General features: G+C 40.6%; 1 protein-coding gene across 1 annotated transcript in view; it reads left to right on the top strand.

The window, feature by feature from the left end:
* LOC106593125 (slit homolog 2 protein) overlaps window positions 1-20,000 on the top strand; it is a gene marked incomplete at its 3' end in the record, with an annotated part of 51,382 nt that overhangs the window by 20,854 nt on the left and 10,528 nt on the right. Inside the window, 1 exon segment of the mRNA XM_045711227.1 lies at window positions 18,618-18,689. Within this exon segment, the coding sequence (XP_045567183.1) occupies window positions 18,618-18,689 (72 nt within the window).

Below are 20,000 nucleotides of genomic sequence, written 5' to 3' on the forward strand. Positions count from 1 at the left end.
CTACTGTAAATACAGTATGTAGTCTATAAGGTATTCACACTGATATAGGGCCTAGGCCTACTGTAAATACAGTATGTAGTCTACAAGGTATTCACTCTGGTATAGGGGCTAGGTCTACTGTAAATACAGTATGTAGTCTACAAGGTATTCACACTGATATAGGGGCTATGTCTACTGTAAATACAGTATGTAGTCTACAAGGTATTCACACTGATATAGGGGCTAGGTCTACTGTAAATACAGTATGTAGTCTACAAGGTATTCACTCTGATATAGGGGCTAGGTCTACTGTAAATACAGTATGTAGTCTACAAGGTATTCACACTAATATAGGGGCTAGGTCTACTGTAAATACAGTATGTAGTCTACAAGGTATTCACTCTGATATAGGGGCTAGGTCTACTGTAAATACAGTATGTAGTCTACATAGTATTCACTCTGATATATAAGCTAGGTCTACTGTAAATACAGTATGTAGTCTACAAGGTATTCACACTGATATAGGGGCTAGGTCTACTGTAAATACAGTATGTAGTCTTCAAGGTATTCACACTGAAATAGGGGCTAGCCCTACTGTAAATACAGTATGTAGTCTACAAGGTATTCACTCTGGTATAGGGGCTGGGTCTTACTGTAAATACAGTATGTAGTCTACAAGGTATTCACTCTGATATAGGGGCTATGTCTACTGTAAATACAGTTTGTAGTCTACAAGGTATTCACACTGATATAGGGGCTAGGTCTACTGTAAATACAGTATGTAGTCTACAAGGTATTCACTCTGATATAGGGGCTAGGCCTACTGTAAATACAGTATGTAGTCTACAAGGTATTCACTCTGATATAGGGGCTAGGTCTACTGTAAATACAGTATGTAGTCTACAAGGTATTCACTCTGATATAGGTGCTAGGTCTACTGTAAATACAGTATGTAGTCTACAAGGTATTCACTCTGATATAGGGGCTAGGTCTACTGTAAATACAGCATGTAGTCTACAAGGTATTCACACTGATATAGGGGCTGGGTCTACTGTAAATACAGTATGTAGTCTTCAAGATATTCACACTGAAATAGGGGCTAGGCCTACTGTAAATACAGTATGTAGTCTACAAGGTATTCACTCTGATATAGGGGCTGGGTCTACTGTAAATACAGTATGTAGTCTACAAGGTATTCACTCTGATATAGGGACTGGGTCTACTGTAAATACAGTATGTAGTCTACAAGGTATTCACTCTGGTATAGGGGCTAGGTCTACTGTAAATACAGTATGTAGTCTACATAGTATTCACTCTGATATAGGGGCTAGGTCTACTGTAAATACAGTATGTAGTCTACAAGGTATTCACTCTGATATGGGGGCTAGGTCTACTGTAAATACAGTATGTAGTCTACAAGGTATTCACTCTGATATAGGGGCTAGGTCTACTGTAAATACAGTATGTAGTCTACAAGGTATTCACTCTGATATAGGGGCTGGGTCTACTGTAAATACAGTATGTAGTCTACAAGGTATTCACTCTGATATAGGGGCTAGGTCTACTGTAAATACAGTATGTAGTCTACAAGGTATTCACACTGATATAGGGGCTAGGCCTACTGTAAATACAGTATGTAGTCTACATGGTATTCACACTGATATAGGGCCTAGGTCTACTGTAAATACAGTATGTAGTCTACAAAGTATTCACACTGATATAGGGGCTAGGTCTACTGTAAATACAGTATGTAGTCTGCAAGGTATTCACTCTGATATAGGGGCTAGGTCTACTGTAAATACAGTATGTAGTCTACAAGGTATTCACTCTGGTATAGGGGCTAGGTCTACTGTAAATACAGTATGTAGTCTACATGGTATTCACTCTGATATAGGGGCTAGGTCTACTGTAAATACAGTATGTATTCTACAAGGTATTCACTCTGATATAGGGGCTAGGTCTACTGTAAATACAGTATGTAGTCTTCAAAGTATTCACTCTGATATAGGGGCTAGGTCTACTGTAAATACAGTATGTAGTCTACAAGGTATTCACTCTGGTATAGGGGCTAGGGTCTACTGTAAATACAGTATGTAGTCTACAAGGTATTCACTCTGATATAGGGGCTAGGTCTACTGTAAATACAGTATGTAGTCTACATGGTATTCACTCTGATATAGGGGCTAGGTCTACTGTAAATACAGTATGTAGTCTACAAGGTATTCACTCTGATATAGGGGCTGGGTCTACTTTAAATACAGTATGTAGTCTACAAAGTATGCACACTGATATAGGGGCTAGGTCTACTGTAAATACAGTATGTAGTCTACAAAGTATTCACTCTGATGTAGGGGCTAGGTCTACTGTAAATACAGTATGTAGTCTACATGGTATTCACTCTGATGTAGGGGCTAGGTCTACTGTAAATACAGTATGTAGTCTACAAGGTATTCACTCTGATATAGGGCCTACGTCTACTGTAAATACAGTATGTAGTCTACAAGGTATTCACTCTGATATAGGGGCTAGGTCTACTGTAAATACAGTATGTAGTCTACATGGTATTCACTCTGATGTAGGGGCTAGGTCTACTGTAAATACAGTATGTAGTCTACATAGTATTCACACTGATATAGGGGCTAGCCGTCTACTGTAAATACAGTATGTAGTCTACAAGGTATTCACTCTGATATAGGGGCTGGGTCTACTGTAAATACAGTATGTAGTCTACAAGGTATTCACTCTGATATAGTGGCTAGGCCTACTGTAAATACAGTATGTAGTCTACATAGTATTCACTCTGATATAGGGGCTAGGTCTACTGTAAATACAGTATGTAGTCTACAAGGTATTCACTCTGATATAGGGGCTAGGTCTACTGTAAATACAGTATGTAGTCTACAAGGTATTCACTCTGATATAGGGGCTAGGTCTACTGTAAATACAGTATGTAGTCTACAAGGTATTCACTCTGATATAGGGGCTGGGTCTACTGTAAATACAGTATGTAGTCTACAAGGTATTCACTCTGATGTAGGGCCTAGGTCTACTGTAAATACAGTATGTAGTCTACATAGTATTCACTCTGATATAGGGGCTAGGTCTACTGTAAATACAGTATGTAGTCTACAAGGTATTCACTCTGGTATAGGGGCTAGGTCTACTGTAAATACAGTATGTAGTCTACATAGTATTCACTCTGATGTAGGGCCTAGGTCTACTGTAAATACAGTATGTAGTCTACATAGTATTCACTCTGATGTAGGGCCTAGGTCTACTGTAAATACAGTATGTAGTCTACATAGTATTCACTCTGATATAGGGCCTACGTCTACTGTAAATATAGTATGTAGTCTACATAGTATTCACTCTGATATAGGGGCTAGGTCTACTGTAAATACAGTATGTAGTCTACATAGTATTCACTCTGATATAGGGGCTAGGTCTACTGTAAATACAGTATGTAGTCTACATAGTATTCACTCTGATATATAAGCTAGGTCTACTGTAAATACAGTATGTAGTCTACAAGGTATTCACACTGATATAGGGGCTGGGTCTACTGTAAATACAGTATGTAGTCTACATAGTATTCACTCTGATATAGGGGCTAGGTCTACTGTAAATACAGTATGTAGTCTACAAGGTATTCACTCTGATATAGGGGCTAGGTCTACTGTAAATACAGTATGTAGTCTACAAGGTATTCACTCTGATATAGGGGCTAGGTCTACTGTAAATACAGTATGTAGTCTACAAGGTATTCACTCTGATATAGGGGCTGGGTCTACTGTAAATACAGTATGTAGTCTACATAGTATTCACTCTGATATATAAGCTAGGTCTACTGTAAATACAGTATGTAGTCTACAAGGTATTCACACTGATATAGGGGCTAGGTCTACTGTAAATACAGTATGTAGTCTTCAAGGTATTCACACTGAAATAGGGGCTAGCCCTACTGTAAATACAGTATGTAGTCTACAAGGTATTCACTCTGATATAGGGGCTGGGTCTACTGTAAATACAGTATGTAGTCTACAAGGTATTCACTCTGATATAGTGGCTAGGCCTACTGTAAATACAGTATGTAGTCTACATAGTATTCACTCTGATATAGGGGCTAGGTCTACTGTAAATACAGTATGTAGTCTACAAGGTATTCACTCTGATATAGGTGCTAGGTCTACTGTAAATACAGTATGTAGTCTACAAGGTATTCACTCTGATATAGGGGCTAGGTCTACTGTAAATACAGTATGTAGTCTACAAGGTATTCACTCTGATATAGGGGCTAGGTCTACTGTAAATACAGTATGTAGTCTACAAGGTATTCACACTGATATAGGGGCTAGGTCTACTGTAAATACAGTATGTAGTCTACAAGGTATTCACTCTGATATAGGGGCTAGGTCTACTGTAAATACAGTATGTAGTCTACATAGTATTCACTCTGATATATAAGCTAGGTCTACTGTAAATACAGTATGTAGTCTACAAGGTATTCACACTGATATAGGGGCTAGGTCTACTGTAAATACAGTATGTAGTCTTCAAGATATTCACACTGAAATAGGGGCTAGCCCTACTGTAAATACAGTATGTAGTCTACAAGGTATTCACTCTGGTATAGGGGCTAGGTCTACTGTAAATACAGTATGTAGTCTACAAGGTATTCACTCTGATATAGGGGCTAGGTCTACTGTAAATACAGTATGTAGTCTACAAGGTATTCACTCTGATATAGGGGCTGGGTCTACTGTAAATACAGTATGTAGTCTACATAGTATTCACTCTGATATAGGGGCTAGGTCTACTGTAAATACAGTATGTAGTCTACATAGTATTCACTCTGATATAGGGCCTACGTCTACTGTAAATACAGTATGTAGTCTACATAGTATTCACTCTGATATAGGGGCTAGGTCTACTGTAAATACAGTATGTAGTCTACAATGTATTCACTCTGATATAGGGGCTGGGTCTACTGTAAATACAGTATGTAGTCTACATAGTATGCACACTGATATAGGGGCTAGGTCTACTGTAAATACAGTATGTAGTCTACATAGTATTCACTCTGATATAGGGCCTAGGTCTACTGTAAATACAGTATGTAGTCTACATAGTATTCACTCTGATATAGGGCCTACGTCTACTGTAAATACAGTATGTAGTCTACATAGTATTCACTCTGATATAGGGGCTAGGTCTACTGTAAATACAGTATGTAGTCTACAAGGTATTCACTCTGATATAGGGGCTAGGTCTACTGTAAATACAGTATGTAGTCTACATAGTATTCACTCTGGTATAGGGGCTAGGTCTACTGTAAATACAGTTTGTAGTCTACAAGGTATTCACACTGATATAGGGGCTAGGTCTACTGTAAATACAGTTTGTAGTCTACAAGGTATTCACACTGATATAGGGGCTAGGTCTACTGTAAATACAGTATGTAGTCTACAAGGTATTCACACTGATATAGGGGCTAGGTCTACTGTAAATACAGTATGTAGTCTACAAGGTATTCACTCTGATATAGGGGCTAGGTCTACTGTAAATACAGTATGTAGTCTACATAGTATTCACTCTGATATATAAGCTAGGTCTACTGTAAATACAGTATGTAGTCTACAAGGTATTCACACTGATATAGGGGCTAGGTCTACTGTAAATACAGTATGTAGTCTTCAAGGTATTCACACTGAAATAGGGGCTAGCCCTACTGTAAATACAGTATGTAGTCTACAAGGTATTCACTCTGATATAGGGGCTGGGTCTACTGTAAATACAGTATGTAGTTTACAAGGTATTCACTCTGATATAGTGGCTAGGCCTACTGTAAATACAGTATGTAGTCTACATAGTATTCACTCTGATATAGGGGCTAGGTCTACTGTAAATACAGTATGTAGTCTACAAGGTATTCACTCTGATATAGGTGCTAGGTCTACTGTAAATACAGTATGTAGTCTACAAGGTATTCAATCTGATATAGGGGCTAGGTCTACTGTAAATACAGCATGTAGTCTACAAGGTATTCACTCTGATATAGGGGCTGGGTCTACTGTAAATACAGTTTGTAGTCTACATAGCATTCACTCTGATATAGGGGCTAGGTCTACTGTAAATACAGTATGTAGTCTACATAGTATGCACACTGATATAGGGGCTAGGTCTACTGTAAATACAGTATGTAGTCTACATAGTATTCACTCTGATGTAGGGCCTAGGTCTACTGTAAATACAGTATGTAGTCTACATAGTATTCACTCTGATATAGGGCCTACGTCTACTGTAAATACAGTATGTAGTCTACATAGTATTCACTCTGATATAGGGGCTAGGTCTACTGTAAATACAGTATGTAGTCTACAAGGTATTCACTCTGATATAGGGGCTAGGTCTACTGTAAATACAGTATGTAGTCTACATAGTATTCACTCTGGTATAGGGGCTAGGTCTACTGTAAATACAGTTTGTAGTCTACAAGGTATTCACACTGATATAGGGGCTAGGTCTACTGTAAATACAGTTTGTAGTCTACAAGGTATTCACACTGATATAGGGGCTAGGTCTACTGTAAATACAGTATGTAGTCTACAAGGTATTCACACTGATATATGGGCTAGGTCTACTGTAAATACAGTATGTAGTCTACAAGGTATTCACACTGATATAGGGGCTGGGTCTACTGTAAATACAGTATGTAGTTTTCAAGGTATTCACACTGATATAGGGGCTAGCCCTACTGTAAATACAGTATGTAGTCTACAAGGTATTCACTCTGATATAGGGGCTGGGTCTACTGTAAATACAGTATGTAGTCTACAAGGTATTCACTCTGATATAGGGGCTAGGTCTACTGTAAATACAGTATGTAGTCTACATGGTATTCACTCTGATATAGGGGCTAGGTCTACTGTAAATACAGTATGTAGTCTACAAGGTATTCACTCTGATATAGGTGCTGGGTCTACTGTAAATACAGTATGTAGTCTACATGGCATTCACTCTGATATAGGGGCTAGGTCTACTGTAAATACAGTATGTAGTCTACAAGGTATTCACTCTGATATAGGGGCTGGGTCTACTGTAAATACAGTATGTAGTCTACATAGCATTCACTCTGATATAGGGGCTAGGTCTACTGTAAATACAGTATGTAGTCTACAAGGTATTCACTCTGATATAGGGGCTGGGTCTACTGTAAATACAGTATGTAGTCTACATAGTATTCACTCTGATATAGGGCCTAGGTCTACTGTAAATACAGTATGTAGTCTACATAGTATTCACTCTGATATAGGGCCTAGGTCTACTGTAAATACAGTATGTAGTCTACATAGTATTCACTCTGATATAGGGGCTAGGTCTACTGTAAATACAGTATGTAGTCTAAAAGGTATTCACTCTGATATAGGGGCTAGGTCTACTGTAAATACAGTATGTAGTCTACATAGTATTCACTCTGGTATAGGGGCTAGGTCTACTGTAAATACAGTTTGTAGTCTACAAGGTATTCACACTGATATAGGGGCTAGGTCTACTGTAAATACAGTTTGTAGTCTACAAGGTATTCACACTGATATAGGGGCTAGGTCTACTGTAAATGCAGTATGTAGTCTACAAGGTATTCACACTGATATATGGGCTAGGTCTACTGTAAATACAGTATGTAGTCTACAAGGTATTCACACTGATATAGGGGCTAGGTTTACTGTAAATACAGTATGTAGTCTTCAAGGTATTCACACTGAAATAGAGGCTAGCCCTACTGTAAATACAGTATGTAGTCTACAAGGTATTCACTCTGATATAGGGGCTGGGTCTACTGTAAATACAGTATGTAGTTTACAAGGTATTCACTCTGATATAGTGGCTAGGCCTACTGTAAATACAGTATGTAGTCTTCATAGCATTCACTCTGATATAGGGGCTAGGTCTACTGTAAATACAGTATGTAGTCTACATATTATTCACTCTGATATAGGGCCTAGGTCTACTGTAAATTCAGTATGTAGTCTACATAGTATTCACTCTGATATAGGGGCTAGGTCTACTGTAAATACAGTATGTAGTCTACAAGGTATTCACTCTGATATAGGGGCTGGGTCTACTGTAAATACAGTATGTAGTCTTCATAGCATTCACTCTGATATAGGGGCTAGGTCTACTGTAAATACAGTATGTAGTCTACAAGGTATTCACTCTGGTATAGGGGCTAGGTCTACTGTAAATACAGTATGTAGTCTACAAGGTATTCACTCTGATATAGGGGCTAGGTCTACTGTAAATACAGTATGTAGTCTACAATGTATTCACTCTGATATAGGGGCTGGGTCTACTGTAAATACAGTATGTAGTCTACATAGTATGCACACTGATATAGGGGCTAGGTCTACTGTAAATACAGTATGTAGTCTACATAGTATTCACTCTGATGTAGGGCCTAGGTCTACTGTAAATACAGTATGTAGTCTACATAGTATTCACTCTGATGTAGGGCCTAGGTCTACTGTAAATACAGTATGTAGTCTACATAGTATTCACTCTGATATAGGGCCTAGGTCTACTGTAAATACAGTATGTAGTCTACATAGTATTCACTCTGATATAGGGGCTAGGTCTACTGTAAATACAGTATGTAGTCTACATAGTATTCACTCTGATATAGGGGCTAGGTCTACTGTAAATACAGTATGTATTCTACAAGGTATTCACTCTGATATAGGGGCTGGGTCTACTGTAAATACAGTATGTAGTCTACATAGCATTCACTCTGATATAGGGGCTAGGTCTACTGTAAATACAGTATGTAGTCTACAAGGTATTCACTCTGGTATAGGGGCTAGGTCTACTGTAAATACAGTATGTAGTCTACAAGGTATTCACTCTGATATAGGGGCTAGGTCTACTGTAAATACAGTATGTAGTCTACATAGTATTCACTCTGGTATAGGGGCTAGGTCTACTGTAAATACAGTATGTAGTCTACAAGGTATTCACTCTGATATAGGGGCTGGGTCTACTGTAAATACAGTATGTAGTCTACAAGGTATTCACACTGATATAGGGGCTAGGTCTACTGTAAATACAGTATGTAGTCTACATAGTATTCACTCTGATGTAGGGGCTAGGTCTACTGTAAATACAGTATGTAGTCTACATAGTATTCACTCTGATGTAGGGGCTGGGTCTACTGTAAATACAGTATGTAGTCTACATAGCATTCACTCTGATATAGGGGCTGCGTCTACTGTAAATACAGTATGTAGTCTACATAGTATTCACTCTGATATAGGGGCTAGGTCTACTGTAAATACAGTATGTAGTCTACATAGTATTCACTCTGATATAGGGGCTGGGTCTACTGTAAATACAGTATGTAGTCTACATAGCATTCACTCTGATATAGGGGCTGGGTCTACTGTAAATACAGTATGTAGTCTACAAGGTATTCACTCTGATATAGGGGCTGGGTCTACTGTAAATACAGTATGTAGTCTACAAGGTATTCACTCTGATATAGGGGCTAGGTCTTACTGTAAATACAGTATGTAGTCTACAAGGCATTCACTCTGATATAGGGGGGCTAGGTCTACTGTAAATACAGTATGTAGTCTACATAGTATTCACTCTGATATAGGGGGCTAGGTCTACTGTAAATACAGTATGTAGTCTACATAGTATTCACTCTGATATAGGGGCTACGTCTACTGTAAATACAGTATGTAGTCTACAAGGTATTCACTCTGATATAGGGGCTGGGTCTACTGTAAATACAGTATGTAGTCTACATGGTATTCACTCTGGTATAGGGGCTGGGTCTACTGAAAATACAGTATGTAGTCTACATAGCATTAACTCTGATATAGGGGCTAGGTCTACTGTAAATACAGTATGTAGTCTACAAGGTATTCACTCTGATATAGGGGCTGGGTCTACTGTAAATACAGTATGTAGTCTACATAGTATTCACTCTGATATAGGGGCTGGGTCTACTGTAAATACAGTATGTAGTCTACATGGTATTCACACTGATATAGGGGCTAGGTCTACTGTAAATACAGTATGTAGTCTACATGGTATTCACTCTGATATAGAAGCTAGGTCTACTGTAAATACAGTATGTAGTCTACAAGGTATTCACTCTGATATAGGGGCTGGGTCTACTGTAAATACAGAATGTAGTCTACAAGATATTCACACTGGAATAGGGGCTAGGTCTACTGTAAATACAGTATGTAGTCTACAATGTATTCACTCTGATATAGGTGCTAGGTCTACTGTAAATTCAGTATGTAGTCTACATAGCATGCACACTGATATAGGGGCTAGGTCTACTGTAAATACAGTATGTAGTCTACAAGGTATTCACTCTGATGTAGGGGCTAGGTCTACTGTAAATACAGTATGTAGTCTACATAGTATTCACTCTGGTATAGGGGCTAGGTCTACTGTAAATACAGTATGTAGTCTACAAGGTATTCACTCTGATATAGGGGCTACGTCTACTGTAAATACAGTATGTAGTCTACATGGTATTCACTCTGATATAGGGGCTAGGTCTACTGTAAATACAGTATGTAGTTTACTGTAATTTGCATTATGGCTGAGCGTGGACATGCCAAACATCGTCAATAAGCAACAATTCATTCATTATTGATAAGGCCTCAAAAAAAAAACGTAAAAAAAAAAGAGAATGAATAATTTCCTTTATATTCTAAACAACTTTACAGCTTGTTTTAAATTTTTTAACAAGAAATTTTGGATTTTAATGCACATCCACGCCGTTCACAGTAGCTGGACAGAGATCCTATATGAATAGAGAGAGAGGGCGAATGTCCCCCTCACCGTTCCACTGCGTCCTAAATAGGCCTGTGGTTTTTTTATGAACATGATGGCAGAACCATCTTACAGATCACGTCGCGTTCGCACATCTCTCTCTCTCTCTCTCTCTCTCCCCTCTCTCTCTCTCTCTCTCTCTCTCTCTCTCTCTCTCTCTCTCTCTCTCTCTCTCTCTCTCTCTCTCTCTCTCTCTCCCTCTCTCTCTCTCTCTCTCTCTCTCTCTCTCTCTCTCTCTCTCTCTCTCTCTGTCTCTCTCTCTCTCTCTCTCTCTCTCTCTCTCTGTCTCTGTCTCTCTCTCTGTCTCTCTCTCTCTCTCTCTCTCTCTCTGTCTCTCTCTGTTCTCTCTCTCTCTCTCTCTCTCTCTCTCTCTCTCTGTCTCTCTCAATTTTTTCAATTCAATTCGCTTTATTGGCATGACGTAACAATATACATATTGCCAAAGCTTATTTTGGATATTTACAATATAAAAATAAATAAAAATGAGAATCAAATATTGTCAACGGGACAACAGTAACAACAATAACCAAGGGTCAAAATAACCAACACATTGAACAATAACAATAATCATACAGTAGAGGACATGTGCAGGTTTATTGGTCTGTCAGACTCTGTCCCTCAACTTATGGCAGGCAGCAATGTAGTGCGCTGCCAACCCACAGCTCTCTGCGTCCTCCCCCAACAGGACGGGTAGCCTGTCCTCATCAGAGAGGTCTGTGAAACCTTGAATAAGGGTTTCAAATTTGGGGAAATGACACTCTCTAATTGTTTTATATTTTTGACATTTTGTCAGGAAATGTAGCTCCGTCTCAGGTTCTGCTGTGGTGCAGTGGTTGCACTCTCTCTCTCTCTCTCTCTCTCTCTCTTTCTCTCTCTCTCTGCTCTCTCTCTCTCTCTCTCTCTCTCTGTCTCTCTCTCTCTCTCTCTCTCTCTCTCTCTCTCTCTCTCTCTCTCTCTCTCTCTCTCTCTCTCTCTCTCGTCTCTCTCTCTCTCTCTCTCTCTCTCTCTCTCTCTCTCTCTCTCTCTCTCTCTCTCTCTCTCTCTCTCTCTCTCTCTCTCTCTCTCTCAGACGTTGTCACTGATAAACCAGGAAGTTGAATCCTTCTGGTAAGTTGGGTTGTAAAATTAAAAACGTAAAACGGGTCTCAGATAACGATTAAATAATACAAGGTTATCTGGTGTTCAGAGAGGTTCTCATCTCCTCGTTTCATGATCGGCATGGACACGTAGCCTAAATAACGGATAGGAGGGTTTTATGCACGTTTAAAACGGGACCTGCATGGTTAAAATAATGTGGGTCTGCCTCCTGCATGGTTAAAATAATGTGGATCTGCCTCCTGCATGGTTAAAACAATGTGGATCTGCCTCCTGCATGGTTAAAACAATGTGGATCTGCCTCCTGCATGGTTAAAATAATGTGGGTCTGCCTCCTGCATGGCTAAAACAATGTGGATCTGCCTCCTGCATGGCTAAAATAATGTGGATCTGCCTCCTGCATGGCTAAAATAATGTGGATCTGCCTCCTGCATGGCTAAAATAATGTGGATCTGCCTCCTGCATGGTTAAAATAATGTGGATCTGCCTCCTGCGTGGCTAAAACAATGTGGATCTGCCTCCTGCATGGCTAAAATAATGTGGATCAGCCTCCTGCATGGCTAAAACAATGTGGATCTGCCTCCTGCATGGCTAAAATAATGTGTATCTGCCTCCTGCATGGTTAAAACAATGTGGATCTGCCTCCTGCATGGTTAAAATAATGTGGATCTGCCTCCTGCATGGCTAAAATAATGTGGATCTGTCTACAATACAGAGGTAAAAAGGGAATGTCGACTCACTGTTTTACTCCTCTCGAACTTTTTATATTTGAATAAACCTTTGGTGATTTAAGATTTATTTCCAAGTGGTTTCAGGAGCCAATCCCTTTAATCGACAGTCTTGACTACTAAGACTAAAAGGGGAGGTTTTGCTTGTTTTCATTTCATCAAATAAAACTTTACTGAACAAAAATCAACGCAAGATTAAACAATTTCAATGATTTTTACCGAGTTACAGTTAATTTATTAAGGAAATCAGTCAAATGAAATAAAATTCATTATTCCCTAATCTATGGATTTCACATGACTGGGCAGCGGTGAAACTATAGGTGGGCCTGGGAGGAAAAAGGTCCATCCATTTGGGAGCAACGCCCAGCCAATCAAAATTACTATTAATTTTTACCACAAAAGGACATTATTTCAGACAGAAATACTTCTCAGTTACATCAGCTGTCAAGGGTGGCTGGTCTCAGACGATCCCCGCAGGTGAAGTAGCCGGGTGTGGAGGTCCTGGGCTGACGTGGTCTGCGGTTGTGAGGCCGGTTGGACGTACTGCTAAATTCTCTAAAAAGAAGTTGGAAGCGGCTTATGGTAGAGAAATGAACATTCAATTCACTGCCAACAGCTCTGGTGGAAATTCCTGCTGTCAGCCAATTTGCACACTCCCTCAAAAACATGAGACATCTGTAGCATTGTCTTGTGTGACAAAAACTGCACATTTTAGAGTGGCCTTTTATTGTCCCCCAGCACAAGGTGCACCTATGTAACGATAATGCTGTTTAATCAGCTTCTTGATATGCCTCAGGTGGATGGGTGCTCACTAACAGGGGATGTAAACAAATTTGTGAACAACATTTTTCAGTGAAATAAGCTTCTTGTGCGTCTGGAACATTTCTGGAATCTTTTATTTTAGGGCTTTTATTTCAGGGCTTTTATTTCAGGGCTTTTATTTCAGGGCTTTTATTTCAGGGCTTTTATTTCAGGGCTTTTATTTCAGGGCTTTTATTTCAGGGCTTTTATTTCAGGGCTTTTATTTCAGGGCTTTTATTTCAGGGCTTTTATTTCAGGGCTTTTATTTTAGGACCAACACGCCCTGACCTGAGAGAGAGGGTTTGTTTCTCTATGTGGTTAGGTCAGGGTGTGGGGGTGGGAATTCTATGTTTTTGTATTTCTTTGTTTTGGGCCGAGTATGGTTCCTAATCAGAGGCAGCTGTCTATCGTTGTCTCTGATTAGGAACCATACTTAGGCAGCCTTTTTTCCCACCTGTGTTGGTGGGTAGTTGTTTTCTGTTTTGTGTTTTCTGTACCTGACGGAACTGTGCGCGTTCGTTTTTCCCTTTGCTATCTTGGTTCGAGTGTTTGTTTGATTCAAATAAAACAATCATGAACACGTGCCACGATGCATCTTGGTCCCCTCTCTACGACGAGCGTTACACTGGGATCTTTTATTTCAGGGTCAACACTTTATATGTAGAGTTTATGGTTTTGTTCAGTATAAATGGCAAAAAGCATTTTGTTTTTTTTAAAAATGTTTATAAATAGGAAGTACACAGGCATTAACAGCACATTAGGCCATAGCCGCAGGAAGTAGGGGGCTGGTACCCTTGAAAAATCAGAATATTACAAAGTTACAGTTGAAATCGGAAGATTATATACATTTATGTTGGAGTCATTAAAACTTGTTTTTTCAACCACTCCACAAATTTCTTGTTAACAAACTATAGTTTTGGCAAGTCGGTTAGGACATCTACTTTGTGCATGACACAAGTAATTTGTCCAACAATTGTTTACAGACAGATTGTTTCACTTATAATTCACTGTATCACAATTCCAGTGGGTCAGAAGTTTACATACACTAAGTTGACTGTGCCTTTAAACAGCTTGGAAAATTCCAGAAAATGATGTCATGGCTTTAGAAGCGTCTAATAGGCTAATTGACATCATTTCAGCCAATTAAAGGTGTCTTTTTGTTTGACATCATGGGAAAATCAAAAGAAATCAGCCAAGACCTCAGAAAAAAATTTGCAGACCTCCACAAGTCTGGTTCATCCTTGGGAGCAATTTCCAAACGCCTGAAGGTACCACGTTCATCTGTACAAACAATAGTACGCAAGTATAAACACCATGGGACCACGCAGCCGTCATACCGCTCAGGAAGGAGACGCGTTCTGTCTCCTAGAGATGAACGGACTTTGGTGCGAAAAGTGCAAATCAATCCCAGAACAACAGCAAAGGACCTTGTGGAGATGCTGGAGGAAACAGGTACAAAAGTATCTATATCCACAGTAAAACGAGACCTATATCGACATAACCTGAAAGGCCACTCAGCAAGGAAGAAGCCACTGCTCCAAAACCACCATAAAAAAGCCAGACTACGGTTTGCAACTGCACATAGGGACAAAGATCATACTTTTTGGAGAAATGTCCTCTGGTCTGATGAAACAAAAATAGAACTGCTTGGCCATAATGACCATCGTTATGATTGGAGGAAAAAGGGGAAGCTTGCAAGCCGAAGAACACCATCCCAACCGTGAAGCACGGGGGTGGCAGCATCATGTTGTGGGGGTGCTTTGCTGCAGGAGGGGCTGGTGCACTTCACAAAATAGATGGCAACATGAGGAAGGAAAAATATGTGGATATATTGAAGCAACATCTCAAGACATCAGTCAGGAAGTTAAAGCTTGGTCACAAATGGGTCTTCCAAACGGACAATGACCCCAAGCATACTTCCAAAGTTGTGGCAAAATGGCTTAAGGACAACAAAGTCAAGGTATTGGAGCGGCCATCACAAAGCCCTGACCTCAATCACATAGAAAATTTGTGGGCAGAACTGAAAAATCATGTGCGAGCAAGGAGGCCTACAAACCTGACTCAGTTACACCAACTTATTGTGGGAAGCTTGTGGAAGGCTACCCGAAACGTTTGACCCAAGTTAAACAATTTAAAGGCAATGCTACCAAATACTAATTGAGTTTATATGTAAACTTCTGACCCACTGGGAATGTGATGAAAGAAATAAAAGCTGAAATAAATAAATCTCTCTACTATTATTCTGACATTTCACATTCTTAAAATAAAGTGGTGATCCTAACTGACCTAAGATAGAGAATTTTTACAAGGAAATCAGGAATTGTGAAAAACTTAGTTTAAATGTTTTTGGCTAAGGTGTATGTAAACTTCCAACTTCAACTGTATGTCTGTCTGTCATGTAGCCTAATGAAGACTGCTGTCTGTCTGTCTGTCTGTCTGTCTGTCTGTCTGTCTGTCTGTCTGTCTGTCTGTCTGTCTGTCTGTCTGTCTGTCTGTCTGTCTGTCTGTCTGTCTGTCTGTCTGTGTCTGTGTGTCTGTGTCTGTGTCGTGTGTGTGTGTGTGTGTGTGTGTGTGTGTGTGTGTGTGTGTGTGTGTGTGTGTGTGTGTGTGTGTGTGTGTGTCTCCATGGCTTGTCAGACAGCAGCACCTGTTTAAAGTAGTGAGTTCTGTATCTGTATCTGTTCGCAGCCTCTCCTCGGTGTTAATCTCTATGGGACGTGTTAGACTAGGGGAGAGTTATTTTAACCAGCCGTCGGCCCCCCCCCGGGGGGGACATGTGTTACCCTCATTTAAACAACACAGGAAGTGTTTAGAGAGAGCGAAAGGACTGAAAGACGGAAAGAGATATCGCTCGGGTGGGTATGTGAAACCGCGGATGGAGGAATGCAGCTCAGAGAAGGAGGAGAGAGAGAGAGAGAGAGAGAGAGAGAGAGAGAGAGAGAGAGAGAGAGAGAGAGAGAGAGAGAGAGAGAGAGAGAGAGAGAGAGAGAGAGAGAGAGAGAGAGAGAGAGAGAGAAGAGACAGAGACAGAGACAGAGAGAGAGACAAGAAGAGCAGAGAGAGAGAGAGAGAGAGAGACACAGACAGAGACACAGACACAGAGACAGACAGAGAACAGAAAGACAGAGACACAGACAGAGAGACAGACAGACTTGTAGAAACAGGTTTCTTACCTTTGTATGTTTTCAGGTTTAGGATTTCTCCTTTTGCTGGGTTTGGTGTCTCTCTTATAAAGAGACTGTTTTGTGTTGGGTGTTGCTCGACTGTTTAAAGTGAAAGGCATTGTGGGGTAGGAATTTCTCACATACTTCTAAGAGATGATGTCCTTAAAATATATAGTCTGTGTGTGTGTGTGTGTGTGTCTGTGTCTGTGTGTGTGTGTGTGTGTCTCTCTCTCTGTCTGTGTGTGTGTGTCTCTCTGTCTGTGTGTGTGTGTGTGTGTGTGTGTGTGTGTGTGTGTGTGTCTCTCTCTCTGTGTGTGTGTGTGTGTGTGTGTGTGTGTGTGTGTATGACTTGTCCTATCAACACACTAAAATAACCTCTTTGTCAATTCTATCCAATTTCAATTTAAGGATCTTTATTGACATGGGGGGGAAAACATACGTTAAAATCGCAAAAGCGGAGTGAAATAGATAATAAACAAAAGAGAAATAAACAATAAATATTAACGGTAAACAAAAATAATAAAATACATTTCAAATTATGTCTATTTACTACAGTGTTGTAATGATGTATAATTTGTTATAAGTTATGTCTATATACTACAGTGTTGTAATGATGTATAATTAGTTATAAATTATGTCTATATACTACAGTGTTGTAATGATGTATAATTAGTTATAAATTATGTCTATATACTACAGTGTTGTAATGATGTATAATTAGTTATAAATTATGTCTATATACTACAGTGTTGTAATGATGTATAATTAATTATAAATTATGTCAATATACTACAGTGTTGTAATGATGTATAATTAGTTATAAATTATGTCTATATACTACAGTGTTGTAATGATGTATAATTAGTTATAAATTATGTCTATATACTACAGTGTTGTAATGATGTATAATTAATTATAAATTATGTCTATATACTACAGTGTTGTAATGATGTATAATTAGTTAAGTGTCCCTTTCGCCCCAACCTGGGCTCGAACCAGGGACCCTCTGCATACGTCAACAACTTAAAATATATCTCTGCAAAACATCGTTACCCATCGTTACCACAAGAGCAGCGGCCCCCTGCTAACTAGCTAGCCGTTTCACACCGGTTACATAAACATAAATATGTTTTTTTTATTAATTTACAATGGTGTTTGTTCTTCACTGGTTGACCTTTTCTTGTGGCAACTGGTCACAAATCTTGCTGTTGTGATGGACACTGTGGTATTTCACCCAGTAGATATGGGAGTTTATCAAGATTGGGTTTGTTTTCGAATTCTTTGTGGGTCTGTGTAATCTGAGGGAAATATGTGTCTCTAATATGGTCATACATTTGGGCAGGAAGTTAGGAAGTGCAGCTCAGTTTCCACCTCATTTTGTGGGCAGTGTTGCAACATAGCCTATCTTCTCTTGAGAGCCAGGTCTGCCTGCGGCGGCCTTTCTCAATAGCAAGGCTATGCTCACTGAGTCTGTACATAGTCAAAGCTTTCCTTAAGTTTGGGTCAGTCACAGTGGTCAGGTATTCTGCCACTGTGTTCTCTCTGTTTAGGGACAAATAACATTCTAGTTTGCTCTGTTTTTTGGTTAATTCTTTCCAATGTGTCAAGTAATTATCTTTTTGTTTTCTCATGATTTGGTTGGTGTCTAATGGTGTTGCTGTCTCTCCACCTGTTCTTTCTCTCTCTCTCCCCTCGTCACCTCTCTTTCTCTCTCTCTCCTTTCTCTCCCCTCGTCACCTCTCTTTCTCTCTCCCGCTCCTTTCTCTCCCCTCCTCACCTCCCCCATATCTCCCCTCTCTCTCTCTCTCTCTCCTCTCCCTCTCCTCCTTACCTCTCTTTCTCCACCTCTCTCTCACCTCCCCCCATATCTCCCCTCTCTCTCTCCCCTCCCCCATCTCTCCCCTCCCCCTCCTTTCTCTCACCCCCCTCCCCCTCCTTTCTCTCATCTCTCTTTCTCCCCTTCTCCTCCCTCTCTTTCTCCCCTTCTCTCCCCCCACAGCCAGTTGATGGAGAATAAGATCAGTGTGGTAGAGAGAGGAGCCTTCCAGGACCTGAAGGAGCTCGAGAGACTGTGAGTCAAAACACTGTCGCCATTTTCACACACACACACACACACACACACACACACACACACACACACACACACACACACACACACACACACACACACACACACACACACACACACACACACACACACACACACACACACAGTGTTACATGGACATTTTAGTCATTTAGCAGACGCTCTTATCCAGAGCGACTTACAGTAGTGAATGCATACATTTCATACATTATATTCTCCGTACTGGGAATCGAACCCACAACCCTGGCGTTGCAAACACCATGCTCTACCAGCTGAGCCACACGGGACACGGGACAGCCAATACCATTAATTAAACAGTGTTACATGGACAGACAGTGGACAGGGTTACATGGGACAGACAGTGGACAGGGTTACATGGGACAGACAGTGGACAGGGTTACATGGACAGACAGTGGACAGGGTTACATGGACAGACAGTGGACAGGGTTACATGGGACAGACAGTGGACAGGGTTACATGGACAGACAGTGGACAGGGTTACATGGGACAGACAGTGGACAGGGTTACATGGGACAGACAGTGGACAGGGTTACATGGGACAGACAGTGGACAGGGTTACATGGACAGACTGTGGACAGGGTTACATGGGACAGACAGTGGACAGGGTTACATGGGACAGACAGTGGACAGGGTTACATGGGACAGACAGTGGACAGGGTTACATGGACAGACAGTGGACAGGGTTACATGGGACAGACAGTGGACAGGGTTACATGGACAGACAGTGGACAGGGTTACATGGGACAGACAGTGGACAGGGTTACATGGACAGACAGTGGACAGGGTTACATGGGACAGACAGTGGACAGGGTTACATGGGACAGACAGTGGACAGGGTTACATGGGACAGACAGTGGACAGGGTTACATGGGACAGACAGTGGACAGGGTTACATGGACAGACAGTGGACAGGGTTACATGGACAGACAGAGGACAGGGTTACATGGGACAGACAGTGGACAGTGTTACATGGACAGACAGTGGACAGGGTTACATGGGACAGACAGAGGACAGGGTTACATGGACAGACAGTGGACAGTGTTACATGGACAGACAGAGGACAGGGTTACATGGGACAGACAGAGGACAGGGTTACATGGACAGACAGTGGACAGGGTTACATGGACAGACAGTGGACAGGGTTACATGGACAGACAGTGGACAGGGTTACATGGGACAGACAGTGGACAGGGTTACATGGGACAGACAGTGGACAGTGTTACATGGACAGACAGTGGACAGGGTTACATGGACAGACAGTGGACAGGGTTACAT

This window comes from Salmo salar, unplaced genomic scaffold, assembly GCF_905237065.1.
Source record: "Salmo salar unplaced genomic scaffold, Ssal_v3.1, whole genome shotgun sequence".
Classification (NCBI taxonomy): Eukaryota; Metazoa; Chordata; class Actinopteri; order Salmoniformes; family Salmonidae; genus Salmo; species Salmo salar.